At 33.4% G+C, this 20727-nt stretch overlaps 1 protein-coding gene across 3 annotated transcripts in view; it reads right to left on the bottom strand.

Moving 5' to 3' along the window:
* Nucleotides 1–20727, bottom strand: part of WDR41 (WD repeat domain 41) — a 71815-nt gene that overhangs the window by 40270 nt on the left and 10818 nt on the right. For 2 of the 3 annotated variants that reach the window (XM_031966232.1, XM_031966227.1), the window contains exons 3-5: nt 6736–6784; nt 4622–4753; nt 1366–1428 (exon numbers count right to left, since the gene is read on the bottom strand). In XM_031966232.1, coding sequence (XP_031822092.1) covers nt 1366–1428; nt 4622–4753; nt 6736–6784 — 244 coding nt within the window. The remainder of the gene's footprint in view (nt 1–1365; nt 1429–4621; nt 4754–6735; nt 6785–20727) is intronic. The other variant, XM_031966235.1, reaches the window with a different exon arrangement.

The following is a 20727-nucleotide window of genomic DNA, read 5'->3' as shown; positions in this document are numbered from 1 at the left end:
ACAGGGATAAAATACTGAACTTGGCATCAGGAAGACCTATCTTTACAAGCTTAAATTCAGCCTCAGACACTTATTAGTTATATGACCCTGGGCAAGTCACTAAATCCTGTTTGCTAGCATTTCCTCATCTGCAAAATAAGCTAGAAAAGAAAATGGCAAGCTTCTTTAGTATCATTGCCAAAAAAACTCCAAATGGGATCACAAAGTTAAGACACGATTGGAAAGATTGAACAAGATAAACATTATGTGCCAACTGCCATGCAAGCTGTTAGACAACAGTAAATCCCATGTAGCTTTATCAAGAAACATGTTTTCCCAAACTTCCTAATTAGATCTAGTAACTAAAATGTTCCCAGACAACTTTTGTTTTGTTTTGTTTTCTGACTGCTAATAACAGTAGCAGCAAAGCACAGAAAAGACTTATTGCCCATTAATTGATAAGTTAGGTGTCTACTTGGTTAAGTAAAAGCATTCCTCCTCTCCTGAAATGAGGCTAAATGGAAAGTGAGAGAGGGATCAATAATATTCATTTAAAGGGAAAAAAATTAAAAGGCAGTCATTTAATTCTGTATAGTCATATACCATGAATGAAATTAGCATGTGATGGATGTCCAGAAGTAGCACTGAGACTGGTATCAAGTATTATACCTTCTTCCAGTCATTCTTTTTTGTTCTAATTCCAAATCTCCTAACTATATATGTGGATGATAATGATCAAGGGAAAGAAAACCAACCCTCCTTACTCATAACTATAGTAAACATCAGGCCGCTCCATGCTACTCACAAATCCAATCCTGAGCAACTGCAAATGTACTTCAAAATGAGGAGCAAGGACTCAAGAAGTTGTACCCACTTCTGGATTCATGAAGAATCCAAAGCACAAGTCTACCTGTGTTTATCAGAGAAGGTTTCCAGGATTTTCTCATATTTTTACCTTAGAAATGATTACCATAATTAAATTGGAATGATCTCCCAAGAATTTATATTTACCCATTCCTTTCTCTTCTTGCCTGTTCCTATATCCCTTACTCATCATCTGAGGTGGGATGAATGGAACCTAAGCATTCACTTCTTTGAGGAAACAACATGCTTTTTGGCAGAGTCACCTTCTTTTTCAATAAATGGTACTCATACAGGGCTAGGACTTCCCTGGGTAAAATCCTATGTCTTTCAGCAGTAAACACTTTCACCTTTGAGTCTTGGAGAAATAGATGAAACCTATACACAAAATGCATAATCTTCAAAGAACTGCAGGTTTATATAAGGCAATGCGCTAATGTAAGAATTTTCCCTTTATCTGTTTCTTGATTTAAGATTTCTCAGACAAAGCAATAAAAACAAATTACTACAAACCCCAACATTTACCTTGACTGTGGAATGAAAGCATGACACTTTCTGAACTTGTCTGCCAGTATCACAATCCCAAATCTGAATGTTAAGGAAATGCAAAGTAGTTTCTGAACACATTTTTGTCTTTATTAAGAGATGCCTATCTTGTAATTGTTTTAAATACTAAAGGCTTCTCCTCTTTGCTATAATTTTTTTTTAAACTCTAGTGTTTTTAATATTATAAAAGTAACCTCACAAACATCAATTCACTTAGGAGAGGAAAAGGAATATGATCTACAACAATGTATATATTTATAGACATCATTTATTAAAGTTGTATTTCAATTAACAAGCATTTACATTCTCTTCTTCTGACTTCCCTCTGACAAGTGAAAAACAAAACAAAACCTTTGGAAGAAACACACTAGTCAAGAAAAACAAGGCAGGATTTGTTTCTTTCTTAGTTAGAGAAAGACTAAAAAACGGAGGCCAAGAGAGATAAAACAAATCCCTAGGTCACATAGGTAATAAATAGCAGAGTCAAAATTTGAATTCACATCTTTGGACTCCAAATTCACTTCTTTTTCACTATAAAAAATCAAGAATATCTCTATGCTAATAAATGATCATTAATTAAGCCAAGATGAATTATGATACACAGATTATATCTGGCCTATTATGATAGTCTCTATTTTTGAAAATAATAGCAAAAATTTAAATTTGATTTCCACTTAATTATTCTTTATTTCCTTGAAGTTAAAAGAAAACCAAACCAACATACAAAGATACAAGTGCTATCTCTAACATAAACTGGCTGTATGAGCTATAGTCACATAATTTCTTAGTGCTCTAAGCCAGAGATTCTCAAACTTTTTGGTCTCAGGACCTGTTACACTCTTAAAAATTGAGGACTCCAAAAGGCTTTATCGTATTAAAAAAATTAAAACTGATAGTTTTTTAAAATACTTGTTGATTCATTAAAATGACAATAATTAACCCATTACATGCTATTAATCTATTTTATTTTAAAACACCCTATATTTTCAACAACAACAAAGTGAAAATATCACTATTTAATTTAATTTGCAAATTTCTTTATTGTCTGGCTTTATTAGACGACTGGATTTTCATATCTGATTCTACATTCAATTTGTTGCATTTTGTTGTTGTAGTAGCAGTATACAGAGAAGATGTAGCCACAAAGAGATCTGCAGTTGGAAAAAGGAATATTTTAATAAGCAAATAAGTAAATAATTCTTAGCCCTCACATGCCATGTGTGAGCCACACAATCCATGTGTTTTATGACCTTTCTCAGATTCGAATTTGCAGAGAAAGTAGGTAGTGGATGTTTCATTATCCATAAGTTCACCAAACCAACAAAATCATAGGACCAGATTTAATCCTTATATCCCTGTTTTCATTACACAAAAGGTCTTCTTATTATGGCGAAAAATGCAAATCCTTCCTTAGATTATTTAGTGTTTTTGCCAGATAATTTTTGTTTTTTCTTTCTCTAGCTACTCTAAAATGGAACACAAACACACACACACACACATACGAACAAGCAAGTAAACAGATAAATACATAGCTAGACAGAGACAGACACATGTGTCCATATGTATATATGGAGAGAGAGAAAACTCAGACATGAAAAATAATTTTTTTAACTAATTAACCTCTTAGTTATTTGTGATAATTCAGCCTAAAGCAATCTAACATTTAATTCTGCACTATTCCTGAAAGAATTTTACATTAAATTAATACTATAAAGAGACTGCAACAAATGTTTAACCTACTCAGAAGTACTTTAAATAGTAAAGGAATTGATCCTATTGTTTCTAACTGACTTATTTATTCATTAAAAAGGTCAAATAAGACTGATATATGGAAATCTAATACCATAATTAATTCAAGTGCCAAGATTTATATATACACACATATATATGGAAATACACATTATATTAGATACATGTGAAATCTTTTTTCTAAACGTAATAATATATTACTTTCAAATTATTTTTTAACTCAATTGACCATTTTAGGCTGAATCAATGAGGTTCAGTTGTATTACAGGCTACCATTCTTTGAAAAATTTCTACCCTCAAGATTAGAAACAGGTAAATATGATCAGATTCTGTATTTTAAAAGCATTAACACAATTTTTAAAAATCTAAAATGTTAAGTGTTTCTGGATGTATTTTTATTTTTTCCAAAGAAAAAAACACTATAGCAGTAGAGCCAGGTGGGGATATTAGTGACAATGTGCAGTTGAAGTTAAAAGACTAGAAATGGGGTTTTGGTTTCACTTCTTCCTCCATCTGTGGCCTCAGTTTCCTTATCTGTAAATGACAAAAGCTGATAGACATATATACCACCTACAGCCATTTATTAAGTGCCTATTCTTGGCAAGGCAATGGGAAACAGACAAAAAAGCAGTAGTCCCTGTCCTAAAGGAGCTTACTTTCTGGTCTTAGATGACTCCAAAGGCCCCTTCTAGCACTAACCAGAGACAGTTAAGTCTTTGACGCTGGGGATAGCATCTCTTATTTTCCTCACCAAAGAGATTTTTTTCATGAAGCAATACCTGCTCTGGCCTATTAATGATAAGTCTCTATTTTTGAAAATAATAACAAAAACTTAATTTGATTTCCATTTAATTTATCTTTATTTCCTTGAAGTTAAAAGAAAACAAAACTAACAATACTGAAAATGCCAGCACAAAAGTCTTGAAAGAAAATCTCATTTTCCTTTATTTAAGTAAAAGAGTTTAAATGAAATAGATCATCTTTGGAAAAGTATTTTGCAAAAAGACAACTTACTAGTTCTATTTTAGACTTCACAAGACAACTTAATCATGTGGATTTTTGATGCTTTTTCAAAGACCAGTGCAGCAGAAGCAACATCAGTCTGTAGAATCACATGACCTGGATTCAATCTCTGTCCCTGGGTCTTCTAGTTAAACAAAATGTGTACAAAATGTTTCCCTACTTCGAATCTCATTTTTCATAGCCATAAGATGTAGATAGCAAGACTTATTTATCCTTTCTAACTTACAGGACTATTGGGAGATAATATACATAAGATAATGAAATAGTTTACATATGATCATTAAAACTATAGGAAAGCAAACTATTATTACTAGCCTACAAAAATGAAAATACAATCCTTCTTAGCATACCAAAGGTTTAAATTCTGGTCTCTAGTAACTCAAAGCTAATGCATTATCTCTTTGGTCTCCCCATACTTTCCATTCCCAGCAAAACATTCCTTTTCCTTCAGATTTAAGGATACAATAACAGTCCTATCAGCAGATGCTGTTAAGATCAATTGATTTTTATCTTCACAAGAATCCAAGGAAGGAAATGCAGTTATAGCTGTTATTTTTTGTGTATGTCCATGGAATTCAAAAATCTTTTCTCCGGTCTGGAAAAAAAAATGTTAATAAGTTCTGATTTCATACATTAAATAATTTTTAATAACAATACTAAGAGGAATCATCACATACAAAGCATCCATAAATTCTATTTCAAAATTATAACAAAGAACAGTTTCAATTTTCTACAATATAACAGAAATTTACCAAGTGATAAAAATAATAACTAAGAATAGCTATCAGCAACTCTTAGCTATTCTCTAATGGAATAACACTGCATTTTTACATGCTTGTCAGACAGATGTAAAAATAGTGTTATAACTATGAATCATTTGTGAATCTTATGTTATCTACAATTTATCTCCAGTCTCATGGAACTTGGATATGAGTTATATAACTAACAACTTGTAAAATCCCCCCTTTTCACCACCACTAACATAATGCTCAAATTAACCTAAACTTCTGTGTACTTACTGATATACTTCAACATCTTGTGACCAAATTTTATCAAAAATACTTCAAGTACCTGTGATTTCACTCATACTTCTCACCTGAGCAATACTGTAACTCCTACATAACTGAGTACATGATTGTCAAAAGCTGTTAGGGCTCAAAGCACATTACAATTTGGCAAATCTAGTGATGAGGGTCAATAAAGACATGTTTTGTCACCAACATGTCACCATGTATTGCTTAATAAATCATAAATCAACATGTAAGAAGATCAAATCTTTATTTCCTCAGTTATTTCATCTGTCATCTGTCACAGCCTTTCCAACTATGTACGACATGTCACAGGAAGCTCCTAAGGTGCAGCTTTCAAGAAGGCAGGGAAATCTAAATAGTACATTGAAAACACTTTAATATTGCTTTTTAAAAAAGGCCAAAACAGGATTAATATTTGTCACTAATGCCATTCTAATTTAAGAACATACCCAATAAGCTTAAACTGTTTCCTCTCAGCTTGAACACCTGGGAAGCACTTGTAGGAAATATATAACTTCTCCAAGATAAAAAAAAAAAAAAAAAAAAAAAAAAAAAAAGTGACTTTTTGCCATAAAATGTGTTCAAATGCTCGGTAGAAAAAACAATCACACAATTAACTTCAAATCATTGGTCTAAAAGACTATGGCCAGAAAGGATTTCAATTAACAGAACTGCCAATAATAACAGTCAACTTTGTTAAACTAGTAAAACTCAGTGTCATCAGATGTAGCACCACTCTGTCTTTGGAAATCAACACACTGGAGAAGCAGTTTTACAGGATGGGAGAAAAACTATCACCATGACTAAAATAAAGGAAACGACTTCTAAATTTCAATATTTTACATGTATAATTCTGCTAGAAAAAGTTTCATACGTTATAATAAATCAGATAAAAGATTAAGAGATCAACCTTGTACCAAAAATATTACATGGTGCCATATTATTACAAGTTATGATAAATCTTGCTTATAAAAGGTAATGTATATACTTGCAAAATTCTTATACTTTTCATTATTTTATATTATTCTCTCCTGCTTTTCAAAACATTTGTCCATTTCTTTTTACAGTTTCCAAAAAGTCAAATGTAAAACATTCTAAGAGCTTATATTTCACTGCTTTAAACAGTAAGTTAAAGTTTGACTTCTTTTATTTTTCATAATTCTTTTATTAGGAGAAGGAATAAATTGAGGCACATGGTTAATGAATAGAGAATCTTAATAGAGTCAAGAAGATCCGCCTCTGTCTGATGCATTGGCTGTTTGATCATAAGCAGGGTACTTAATATTTATGTTGAAAACTCTTCAAGACTATAAGACAAAAGAATAGTATGTTCCTGGAGAGTTTTTCACACTAATACAATTAACAAACCTAAACCAATGTGGGAAAAGTTTGAGATGTTTTTCCTTTATATTTTTATCACAATTTGTCACAAGTATAAAACATCAACCATTTAATGTTTGAATGTAAAAAAGTATATATTGCATATAATTTAAGTTATATATTTAGTTCTACTGCTATTATAAAATTCATTAAAACCAGCACATACCTGAGCATTCCATAAAAACACAATTCCATCATCTCCAGCAGATGCAAATCTGTTGAGGGAAGAGAAAAAGTAGAGAAAGGGTCATAAGTAATAGGTATAAAGGTTGCATCGATTATCACATAATTGCTAGAGTTGCTAAGCCTCTTCAACTCCTATTAATGATATTTTGATTCACTAATGTTCTCAAAAAATAAAATTCCATTATAGCTAACTATAGAATAAATATAATGAATACATTGCTAAAAATATGAAACAAAAGGTTATTCTAAGGTCACTTTGTGCTCTAGAATTCTATTATTCTATGGAATCTGAGATAAAGCTGAGCCAATGCCCAGTTCTTCTGTTAGGAATTAATTTCCCAATAGGGGGAAGAAGTAGTATCTCAGTAAATTCATCATTTCTATTCATTTTATGCAAAGATTTTAAAAATCTAATTGTTTAAAGCCATTTCTATTCTTTTATTCCAACTAGCTCCTAAATCTTTTGGGATATTGCTACTTTCTTGAATAATTGGGGAATTTAGATGTTAAAAAGGAAAGTGAGTAATTATAAAAAAAAAACCTAGAAGTGCTGTTAGTTACTCAGTGTTCAATTCTCCTCCTCCAACTAACATGCTCCATAAAGGATTCAATCTTTTCTTTCAATGACAACAAATATCTGGTAAGTATAGCCTAGAGAAATGATCTGCTGTATAGGATTATGAGTTATAGAATGAATGAAAAAAAGTATTTAAGTACTTAATACTTGTTTTTCAAGTACCAATGAATTATTAATTTGGATTTATTCAAATGGAACTCTAGAACAGGACAGGAGGAAGGGGAGTTACCTTATCTAACCCTATCTCTCCCAACAGTTGGCAAAATACTCTGTTCATGGGTGTTTAAAATAATTTCTTCAACTGAACCACTGACATGACAAGATTTATTGCATCTTCCAATACTAATATAAAAAGAATCACTTTGTGTCCTTTTGCTGAGCATATATGAATGGAAGAAAACAAGTCAGGAGCATAGCAAAGGAAGAATTAAGCAAGTTATGGTTTAGTAAGTTGCAGAGCAAGCTGAGAACATGTTTAGACTAAAGGACAGTGTGAGACACTAATCAGGAGAGTGAGTCTCAAGACTGAGAGTTTACAACGCAAAGAAGATTAGAGGGGAAGCAATAAACTGGGGAAAATTTTTTTACATTCAAGGGTTCTGATAAAGGCCTCATTTCTAAAATTTATAGAGAACTGACTCAAATTTATAAAAATGCAAGCCATTCTCCAATTGACAAATGGCCAAAGGATATGAACAGACAATTTTCAGATGAAGAAATTGAAAGTATTTCTAGTCATATTAAAAGGTATTCCAAATCACTATTGATCAGAGAAATGCAAATTAAGACAACTCTGAGATACCCCTATACACCTCTCAGATTGGCTAGGATGACAGAAAAAGATAAAGGTGAATGTTGGAGGAGATATTGCTGGTGGACCTGTGAACGGATCCAGCCATTCTGGAGAGCAATTTGGAATTATGCGCAAAGACCTACCAAACTGTGCATACCCTTTGATTCAGCAGTATCTCTACTGGGCTTATACCCCAAAGAGATCTTAAAGGAGGGAAAGGGACCCACATGTGCAAAAGTGTTTGTGGCAGTCCTTCTTGTAGTGGCTAGAAAGTGGAAACTGAGTGGATGCCCATCAATTGGAGAATAGCTGAATAAATTATGGTATATGAATATTATGGAATATTATTGTTCTGTAAGAAACAATCAGCAGGATGATTTCAGAGAGGCCTGGAGAGATTGGCCTGGAGAGATTTAGAAGAACTGATAAGTGAAATGAGCAGAACAGGAGATCATTATACACAGGAACAACAAGATTATATGATGATCAACTTTGATGGATATGGCTCTCTTCACCTTTGAGATGATTCAGGCAAGTCCAATGTGATGAGAGCCACCTGCACCCAAAGAGAGGACTGTGGGGATAGATTGTGGATCACAACAAACCATTTTCACTTTTCTTGTTGTTTACTTGCATTTTGTTTTCTTTCTCACTTTTTTCCTTTTTGATCTGATTTTTCTTGTGCAGCAAGATAATTTTATAAATATGTATACATATATCCGATTTAACATATATTGGATTACTTGCCATCTAGGTGAGGGGCTGTGGGGAAGGGGAGGAAATGTGGAACATAAGGTTTTGCAAGGGTCAATGGTGAAAAATTATCCACGCATATGTTTTGAAAATAAAAACCTTAATTTAAAAAAAATAGAGAGTTTAGGCCATGAAAAGGTTAAATTTAATCATACAATATCTGCTTTAAAACCAGTCAATAAGGCACAATCTTATGAATTAGCCATGAGCCACTAATGCTGACAGACATGTTAGAATATGAGGGCAGGGATTATGGTTTTACCTTTCTTTATACCCAGAGCTTAGAACAGTGCCTGCCACACAGTAAGCAATTGACAAATAATGAGTTGATGACAATGCAGAATCTTTTTTACAATAGTATTTTTACTTACATAAACAAAACCAACATGTAGCATATATGTGACATCATTAGTGTGAATACTCCTTCCAACAACCAACAAACATTTATCAAATCATTTTCTATGCACTAGATAGGTACCATGCTTAGCTAAAAATGCAAAGAGCCCTTGCTCTTAAGAAGCTTATACATGGGGCAACTAGGTGGTACAATGGATAGAGCACCAGCCCTGAAGTCAGAGGAACCTGAATTCAAATCTGGTTTCAGACACTTAACATTTCCCAGCTGTGTGACCCTGGGCAAGTCACTTAATCCCAGTTGCCTCAGAGGGAAAAAAAAAAAAAAAAAAAAAAAGCTTATATTCTCATGGGGGAGTCAGCATATAAAGAAAGTGGTCCATAACTGATATATACAGAAGACAAAAGATAACTTTCCTTACAACTTATTCTTCCATTAACCCCCTACATTATATCCATGCTAATACTATGACCTTATCTCCAAATAAGGTCTTTTTCTATTCACCAACTTCCTATACTTCTCCTATCTTTCTAATAGTTCCTTCTTTGTCTCCTTCCCCGCCTTCTTTTCCTACTCCTGAATGATACAGTAGGTTATCCCCAACAAACTACTTTCAGCCAATTTCTCTCTACAAACTCTTTTCCATGGTAATTCCATTTCTATCACCTCTATACAAATAACTATCAAATCTGTACTTAATATGCTGACCACTCATCCAAGAGCCAGATCTTCATTCCCAACTGTTATGGGCCAGAACTCTGAAACAAGGATTCTTACAAGGTGTTAAGTCAGTGAAACTGATAAGACAATGGTTATCTAGTTTAGCATGTGCTTACTAGTGCTCTAGTTCAGTACATTACTTAGTACTTAATAATAGTTCTACAAGATTCACACCTATGATAACGTAATTATAAGGAAGGGTATAAGTTTGGACAAACTCAGCCAGAGTCAGAGCCAGAGCAGACAAGTGGACTGGAGGTGGGAGCTCAAGCTCTCGGAGCCAAGGAGAGACAGATTCATTCCATTGTCCACCTTTGTGGTGGCTGGAGGTTGAAGCACAAGCCCTCGGATTCAGAGAGATTCATTCACTTCATCTCACACCACCATCACAGTGGTGGCAGGCTCTCCTCCTTAGCTTCTCCAGGAAACTAAACCACAGAAGGCCTCAAGAAAGCTAGACCAGGCCCCAGGCCAGGAAACTAGAAGGAGATAAAGGATTTGGACTTTACCACCTGGCTATTCTCATGGTAATTATTCTTCTGAAAAGAAGGCTGCCCCAAAGACTTTCAAGAAAAGCAAATAAGAACACCACACCCAACCACCTATTCACATCTCAAATTTAATATGACCAAAACTGAACTTGTATTTTTCCTAAAGCCTTCCCCTTCTTTTGACATTATTTCTGGCAATAGAACTACTTAATCTCTCATGTTCAAAACCTTACTGTTATCTTCAGCTTTTTCTTCCTATTACTATTCCTGCTTTTGAAAAATCCAATGAGTTTCTAAGTCCTAGTGTTCTTATTTCAGCAATATCACCACATCTGTCTTTTCTCAGTTTTCACTGCTACTAACAGGCATCACATAGACTAGTAATAGGTGTTCCCATATAAGCTTTCTCCCCACAAATCTAATCGTTAAACTGGTGCAAGAGCTGTCTATGACATTTCTGTTTGAGAGCTCCTTACTGCTTCCTGAATGAAGTTGGATTTTCTCAGCATGCCATTCAAAGCCTTCCAAAATCTATCACCAGCCCATCTTTTCATATTGTAAGCTACTTTCCCTCTCCATACTCTATGCTTCAGCTAAACTGGACTCCTCTTCACCTTTCACACCATGCATCACAATTTTCTTCCTCTACCTCTAAGCCCATACATTGTATTACTCCTTTTTCCACTGATTTCTTATCTTTCCTTTAAAGCCCCACTCTAAACATAACCTCCTCAGGAAGAATTCACACACAGTTAGATGCAGAAATATATTTTTATTCAAGAAGGAAAAGGGAGGGAAAGGGGAGAAGAGAGAATTAGAAAGAATGTAGATTAGGGGATACGTTTTAAGCAAAACTAACTCAAGATTTATAAAAAGTATAATTCTTTTTGAAGAAGCAAAGAATGGGAATCTGAAGGGATAGTAGTCATTCTGGAGAATAGTTCAGCAAGTTATTATATATAAATGTGATGGAATACTATTTGTGCTACAAGGAATAGTGAAAGGAATGATTTTAGAGAAACCTGAGAAGATTTGTATGAAGTAATGCAGAATGAAATGAACAGAATCTGGAGAATAACTGATACAATGACAATATTGTAAGGACAACTTTGAGAGATTTAATTAGGAACTCTGATCAGCACAGTGATTCCAGAGGACAAATGCTGAAATATACTACCTGTTTTCTGAGAGAAGTGACTCAGGATGGAGAATAAGATATATATATATATATATATATTTATATATATATATATATATATATATTCATATTCACACACATTAAGAGATATACATACATGTACGCTTAAAATTTTTCTTTGAAACAGTAAATGCAAAAAGATGTGCTTGATGATACATGTTCTGCAAAGGGAATTTTGCTTTTCTTTCATTCACAACTGGTTGGGGAAAGGGAGAGAAATGGTGGGTTTTTAATGATTGAAAAAAAATTTAATTAAAAAAAAATCATCTCCTCCAGGAAATGTATAATTCTACAACTCAGAAATTCAATCAAGTTCAATACTTATTTTTGCAGTACAAAAGTGACTAACAGGAAAATGAAAACCAAAACAATTAGGGAGAATGCCAAGGAGTGTCCAGCTGTCCTTAAGGAGTTCAAGTCATCAGGCCCAGACAATCTACATGGTAATTAATGCAGATTGTTAAACCACCATCAGTGATCTCTGAAAGATGGTCTACACAAAGGGAAAGATGGCACAGAATTAGCAAAGGATAAGTATTGTTCCATTTTTTCAAAAGAAAATTAACAGAAGAGTAGAGTTTATAAACTGGAATTCATACGTTAGATTTAAATTCCCAGCAAAAATTAAAGAATATATTATTAAAGGGATGATTAATGGATATCTAAAAAAAAATAAGTAATCACAAAGAGCCAGCTGAGCTTCATCAAAAACAGAATTCTGTAGGGTTTAACTTGTTTATCAATGATTTGCCAGAGAAGGCCTATTTATCAAACTCACAAGTGACACAAAGTTGGAAAGGACAGCTAACAAACTGAATGAAAGTTAAGGTCCAAAAAGATTTTAAAAATTGAAAGATCTTGACAAGTTATTAAAATGTGCAAGACTCTGTGCCAAGTGTTAGAAATAAAAAGATCTGACACAAGACTTACTCTGAAGGAACTTAAAATCTACTAGTTTATTAACAATAGCCTCTCTCCCCTCAGCCTCACATAGTATTGGATGTTATAGCTCTCTTAGGAACTTAAAATGTATTATTTTGCATGACAGTTACTTGCATTTTATAATACTTTGACTAGATTTTAAGTTTCATGAGGGAATATAGAATCATCAGCTTTATTTAGAAGATACCTTAGAGATATGTCAATTCCATCATATTTACATATCAGAAAATAAAGTCACCAAATAGTGAAATGACCTGCTCCAAGATAACACAGAAAGTAAATAGATGAGCTTACACTTAAACTTGGATCTCTGACTATGCTGCTTCAGTAGGGGCTGTGTCTTAGCTAACTTTGTTTCTTCCAACATTGAGTGCAAAAGATCTCCTCATAGTAAATGCTTTAAAATTATTTCTTGAGTGAATTATAGCACTGCCACAATTAGATTTACTGCTTGAGCATGTTTCTTTATATAATATTAAGGGATTTTTATTTCTAATAGTAATACAAAAAGAAATATCTGATCATTGTGGCTCTTCTCATAGAGCATATATGGGGAGAGGGGGAATATGAATGGAAAGCATAGCTAAAGGGAAACATGGGAAAGTTACAGCTTAGCAAATCCAAATGAACAAAGCTCAAGATTAGTCCCATTAATGGCCAGAGCCTGTGATTAATGATATGTAGAAGACGAACTATTAAATTCAATATAGTAAATATGAATGGAGTATCCCAAGTCACTATGCTACAGGGAGGTGGAGAGGATGAATAAATTTTTAGAAAGGTTATGGTCTCTAACCTCATGGAGCTTAAAAATAACAAATCTAGAAGTGCTCCAAGGTCACTTTCTGTTCTAAAATTCTGACTCTAGACTATCTATGACTCATGTTTTGTGGGAAAAGAACTGTGAAGTGATACTTTGGGTACTTTTTTAGAAATACTAAAGTGAATCCTTAACTGTTTCTGGGTTTACTGATTTTTGTTTATATGGTAATAAGGAGGAAGGCAAGCCTCTAGAGCCTTAAAATTTTTTTCATTGCCACTGCCACTGATTCTTTAAACTTTTATAACTTCTTTTTTCCCTTTCAAAAACCAGAGTTTTAAAAGATGCCCACATTTTTTCCAACTGTCTTGAAGGATCTCACCTCATCTCTTTCAATCTCTATTCAGATCTTAGTCATCAAATAAACATTCAAATCATTCCGTCATCTTAAAAATTATTTCACAAATTAAGAATCCCATAGAAACATCAGGATGTAGGACATAAAACTCTAAATCTTCTGTCATGCTGAAAATGCTATCTAAGAGATATGTGGTCATAAAAGGAGGTAGGTCAATGAAGAGAATAAGAAATTAAAAATGGCTAGACCCATGTTGTACCAGTGCCAATATAACATGAAAAGACTTAGAGGAAGACTTTCAGTATATGGGACAGATCTCTATTGGAAGATGTAGAAAGAACAATGCAAAAAAACCCTCACATTTATGACATAACATAAATTTAACTAGTAAAGTACAAACTAACTCTAACACAAAGTTCTTATAAGCAGAATTGGAAAAACAGTAGACTATATTTTTGAATTTAATAAAGCTACAGAGGAGTATAGAAATAAAAGAAGTGACAAAGGAACACAAAAAAGTTATTATTATTGTTTTTAAATCTGTGTCCTTTTTAATGTAAATAGATCTAATTAAATGGATTCATTGGATTTTATTTGGGCTTTCCCCCTTAGGTTTTTATTAAGTTTGTAAACACACACACACACACACACACACACACACACACACTCTCTCTCTCTTTTAAAATATGCAAGTTATTTAGGACTGAGAATCAATTTTCCCAGTGAAACAATGTTATAAAAGCAATGACTAGTTTCCCAATCCAACTCTCAAGTCTACTTGACTGCAGCTGAAATATGGTATACTTTAAATGAAAAGAAAAATGTAAAAAAAAAAAAAAATCTTGCTAAATAATTTGAAAAATCCATAAAAATCCAATTTTTAAAATTTTTATCTTATAAGTGTGTTTGAGTGGAAACAGGTTAGAAGGTTAGAAACAGGAGATGTGACTTGGATTACTTACATGAGTGGATGGATGGCTCTGGTTTTTATTAGGTCTAATTGCATAATATAGGGTTTTCCCTTTCTCTTATACCCCATATGCTTTAGGACTAACTTTTTTTTCATCTAAACTATAATTTAATCATAAATTAACCTATGAACCCCTTCTTGGGTTTATCCTTGTCTCCAATACTTCTGGTTAATTTGTCAAAAGCTTGGGCTGAGGAGCACAATGAAAGGGGGAAGTAGGGTTTTTCTTCAAACTGATACAAAGAAAAATTCATTTAACACTCTAACCTTACCACTAGGTGTTAAGAGAAGGAGAAAAAGTAGAAAACAGTAAGTAAATATTTCTTTCCACTACTTCTAAGTTCAAAATTATTGACACCAATTACAGAGATACTAAGCACTAGCTTGGTCTTCTACCTAGGTACAACAGGTTATGAATGAGATTTCTAATAGCATAACCACAATAATAAAATTCACACTAATAAGACAAATGGTATACCTTATGATATTCATTTTAATTATATTCTGCCTGTGACATTTTCAAATTTGTTCAGTTTCTTGCATTATTTTCCCAAAGTAATGATCTGGAAAACAGATCATTTGAAATTAAGAAAGCTAACATACATGAAGAAGGTATTTTCAAAATGGTATAAAACAGTTAGCTAAAAAAAAAAGGGGGCACTTGAGTTTATACAGAAATTGAGAGCTAAATAAAGACACAATCAGTTATTTGGCCACCAAAAGCAGACTTTCCAAATCAACACAGCTTGAATTCTAGATAAGTATTTCATTTATGTGAAATTATCCTTCAAGATAAGAAATTCTAACAAATTTTAAAAACACAGTTCAATTACCTATTTTCTCCCTCATTCTCATTTTTTCCCTCCACATAACTAGATGTTAAATATCATGACTGTGACTAAGAACTTACATAAAAAGTGGAAAAGACTCAAGAAGCTGAAATTCTTACTGGAGTATTTCAGATAATTTTCTGTTTAACTTGGGGTTAATCAGAAAGCACTTTAACTGAGAAGCTTGTTGTGTACCTCAAGGTCCATCACCATGAGCAAATTCTACTGTACAGAGCTAAAGACATGGAAAGTATAAATGGTTGGAAGGAAATCAGGCAATGTTGATTTGCAATTTGAGTGCCCAATGCATTCCAAATTATAGGGGATATAAGAAGCACTAGCAGCTACCCAAAACTTCAGCTTCCACAAATATAAATGAAACAAATAGAAATTAAATTCTAGCAATAAAAAAAAACATTTATTAAACTCTTAATATGTGCCAGGTACTGTGCTGGAAATATGAACACAAAGAATCAAACAGTTCCTACTCTCAAGGAGCTAACATTCTAATAATGAAAAGACTAATCTTTATATAAAAGGAGTTGCAGGGGAAAAAATGAAGAAAATGCAAATAAAAACAAAATGGTTCATTACAGAGTGGTATGAGAGGAAAGGCATTAACAGTTGGGGATATCAAGGAAGGCTCCATGTAGGAGGAGGTAACATACTTCATCTTGAGGAAGGACACTTTTAGGCAAGAGAGGAGAGGTACACATTCCAGGCAAGAGGGGAGAGGTACATTCCAGGCTAAACCATATGATATTAATTATATACAGAACAAGAGTTCTAAACAAAGAGATGTCAACACAGATGGAGAAAGGTCACAGAAGAGGTAGGATTTCAGGGAGCTGTGAAGAAGGATAGGATTCTGATAGATAAAAAGGTGAGGGGAAGGCATTCCATTAGTTCTATAGAATAAGCCAAAGCATGATAAAAGTGAAGAGCGTAGATTGTTTGGAGAATAGTGAGGAAGCTGAAGAAGGTAATATATTAGAAGGAGACAGACAACAACTAGATGAAGAAACTCCTACCAATATGAGCAGATGCCTTTTCTAAAATGTACAATCTTAAAGAGAGTTGCCAAAAGCAAAAGTGTCACACAGGTGGCAACATCCCCAAGTATATCCAGAACCAGATTAAAAGATTTTTTAAAAAATCAAATAGTTAGCCAAATAAATATGCAATAAAACATAATATTACATTTAAAAACTAAGCTATTATATAGCCACATAGATTCTTACATATAAAGATTGTTGTTATTTTCAGTCATGTTCAACTCTACATGAACCCATTTAGGGTTTTCTTGAAAAAGATACTGGCCTGGTTTGCCATTTCCTTGTTCAGCTCATTTTTACTGAAGAGGAAACTAAGGCAGAGAGGTTATGTGACTTGCTAAGTGTCATACAGTTGCTAAGTGGCTGGGGCCAGACCTGAGCTCAGGAAGATGAGACTCCCTGACTCCAGGCCAGCACTCTATCTCAAAAGGATGAGTTAGTGACTGCCAGTTCTCTTTGGACACTCTTGCCTAGAGCACTAAGCAGCTAAATGACTTGCTGAGAGCCACAGTCAGTATGTGTTGGAGCAGAAGCTGAACCCACATTTTCTCTATTGAAGAACAGAGTGGGAAATAAGAGCTGGATAGAATGAAGCAAAATTATACAGAGTCTTTGAAGCTGAGCAGAAAAGTTTATATGTGACATGCTATGGAACCACTGTGTAGTGATCCTGCCAAAACATGTCCTGGAAGTTTTAAGATAAATCCCTGATAAGTATGTTCTCTTGCCATTTACTTTTTTCTCTCCTACAAACTTTTGATTTATTTAAAGTTCTATTGTAGTTAATCACTTAGACCCAGAATTCAAGTACACTTACTAATATTTATGTTTAATTTTATAAGTTATTTCATGAATAAAAAATCATCCCACATAGTGCATTTATAATTTTTGCTGTTGTTATTCCAGAACTTTCACCTGTAATTTAGAGTTTTAATGCCTTAGACACTTAGAAGCTAACTGATTTTCTTGGTGGTTACTCAGTGCACTTACAAACCAGGCCTGCACCCAGGTTTTTCTTCTCCAAAGTCCACATTCTATCCACTACACCATACTTCCCATGTGTTGATAATAATCAATTTTTCTTTGTAAAGAGAAATAGTCTGTTTATAATAATTGATAATATGGCTCCTCACAAATGGAAATTCACTGATTAAAAAAAGAGAAATTTAAACACATTTAAATGTCTTCATTATACAAATACTTTCATATTATTTTACAATTAACACTTTTCACTTTCTTTGTTTAAAAAGTAATATAGATTAATTTTTAAAGCTGCATTTTTAAGAAGTTCTATTTAGAAATTTCTATGTGCCTATTGGGAAGGTTTTTCAGTAAAATGGGATATGTTTTAAGGATCATGAAATACCAATATTAAGATTCAAAATTTTGAAATTATGATAAAATGTGGTAGTGAAATTCTCTTTCTCCCTTAAATTTCCATCTGTCAGAGGAAAATTATTAGAATTATAGAATAAGAACTTTGGAAAAAAGAGACTTTCCAGATCATATAATCTAATCACTTCACTTTACAATGGAGATGTATCTATACTGTTTACGTAAGTAATCACAAATTCAGAAAATAAGCAAATAAATATAATTTTTTTAAAAATGTAACCAAAGCTAGACAGTTAAACTTTGTTTACTTGAGCTAATAAGGCAATTATATAAGTACTTAACTAAAGTAAGAGCAGGGCCCTAACAATATTAAGATGTTTTCAGGATTATAAGGATTTTAGATTAATAATGATTGATTTTCTCTTTAAAACCACTTATCATGTTAATTAAGGTCATTCTGAATTGTTTTCTTTATTCATAAGCACTACTAACTCAGCCAACTTTACATGATATTCATACTTAGGGAAAGAGCTTTAGTATTTATTCATATCATAAAAGAAATTAAATACTAAAACTGAGATTAAATCAAGAAAAAAAATATATAAAATAGTAATATGGTAAAGGATTCTCTATAACAGGGGGGCAGCTAGTTGGCACAGTGACACCATCCCCTACAGTCAGGAGTACCTGAGTTCTAATACAGCCAAAAACACTTAATACTTCCTAGCTGTGTTTCCCTGGACAAGTCACTTAACCCCAATTGTCTCATAAAAAAAAAAAAAAAAAAAAGAAAGAAAGAAAAGAAAAGAAAAAGAGGGGGTGGGGAAAGGATTCTGTATAACAAAGCTATTTCTATGTTCCAATGGAGGATCAAGTGAAATAACATTTTCCTAATCAGTTGAAATGAAGTATACATGATAAAGAGTTCTGAATGTCAGTTGCTTTGTAAGTCACTCCTTTCAATTACTCCCTAAAAAGAGTTTGAGTATATGCTGTTTTCTAATAAGTAGTAAAGGAAAACTAAACTCTTGATATGTTTGTCCTTTTATCAAATAGCAATTACCCTTCAATTCCCCTCACCTGCACCTAATTTAAATAATCACAACCACCAAAAACAACAACCCTAAATTCTCAACCTAGGAACCAAAAAAGGAAAAAGAATATCAAACAACATCAAACAACATCACGCACTAGCATGGAAAAGACACTGGGAAAAAATATGTAAGCAATGTGTTCAAGACCCTTCTGGAAGAATGATTGAGGCAAGGTAACAGTGAGTAAGCAATAAGACTGGATCTCAGATCTTCTCCCAAAACCAATATTATTTCTCTTACTCTGCTCTACAACTTAAAACTATGCCGCCTTCAGATTATCCTCAAGATCTTCATCAGAGGCAGCATCAGATAGTGGAAAGAGCCAAGAATTTGTAGAATAAAAATCCCACTTTTGCTATTTAGACAAGTCACTTCAACTCTGGGACTTTAGTCTCCTCTGTAAAATGAGGCAGACATCCCAGAGGAACTTATGGTCCAGTACACTCCTGTGATCTTTTATACATATATATGCAAGATGTTATACGTTTTCAAAGCATTTTCACATATATTATTACTTCATTATGGACAAATAAGCCTGGATCAGAATTGATGGGATTGGGATGGATCAATATGGAAATCTCTGTGCTTTCAAAGATCCTCCTCTTTCATGGATTCTGTCATAAATTCTTATCGCTTTAATAACAGCATTGCCTTACTGATGGTTGCTAATCAGAATGTCTGTATTAGCACTGAAATTATAAATAATCCAAAGAGAGTATTACGTAGTCGTTCTCTACTATGTATAAATAGTAGTATATAGGATCTCAGCAAGTTTACATATAAGCAGAAAAGGATGTTGGGCAAGCATTTATCGCAAATTAAAAATAATATTTCTCTGGCATGATCTTATTAAAAATCAACAAGATAACCTAAAGTGTTGTCTCTGCATTAGATCAAAGAGAAAATGACACTGATGGGAACATGGATCCACCATAGAACAAAGAGCTCAAATATCACCCTCACTTTATAAAGAAAAATAGATATCAGAGGAGTAAACTGGTTTGTCCAAGATACTCTTTCCACTACATCACTCACTGTACTACAGGGCCCTAACAGAGTTTATGCAATTTCCTTCAAAGCCTAATTCACAACTAGAGAAGCCTTTTGACACTCTCCAAATTTAGAGCACTATAAAAACCCAGACTAACAGTATTCTATTTGTTGTTACTCTTTTAACATAATCCTCTAGCCAGTCTTTTTGGATCCACTATAACCAGGTCACTTATTACTAGCCTGACAGTGAGACTATCCTATAAGATAGAAACAGGGCTGTTATAAAGGAATTACTATATTGCATTCAATATTATCGTTTCCCCCCAAAATGGACAGAATCACTAGCCATCCTAGATGCACATTTTGTTTTTCACTCTAATGTTTCATGGGTCACCTGATTCTTTTCCAGTCATGATCACCATCCTCCATAACCTTGTCTGTTTCCTGGAGGAGCAAGGAATGGTCAAGTGAGCAACAAAGAAAGCTATTCTTAAAATGTGTTATGAACTCAGTTTAGTTTAATGTGTCAAATGCTGGAGTATTACATGCAATTTCAGCTCAGTCCATTTTTTGGAAGACTCTTGCTGAGGCTTAGCCTTCTTTAGTGATCTTCCAATCAATATGACCCTCACTTCATGTTCAAAAATACAAAAGAAGTGAAGAAAAAGGCAGCTGTCTGTTAGGTTGATACAGGATTTATTTAGTATCTTCAAAAACCAATCTGAGAAAATTTTCCACTCACTGATTT

This window comes from Sarcophilus harrisii, chromosome 1 (genome assembly GCF_902635505.1).
Source record: "Sarcophilus harrisii chromosome 1, mSarHar1.11, whole genome shotgun sequence".
Taxonomy (NCBI): domain Eukaryota; kingdom Metazoa; phylum Chordata; class Mammalia; order Dasyuromorphia; family Dasyuridae; genus Sarcophilus; species Sarcophilus harrisii.
The sequence above is the reverse complement of the archived record's forward strand: the minus strand, read 5'-3'. Positions and strand labels throughout refer to the sequence as shown.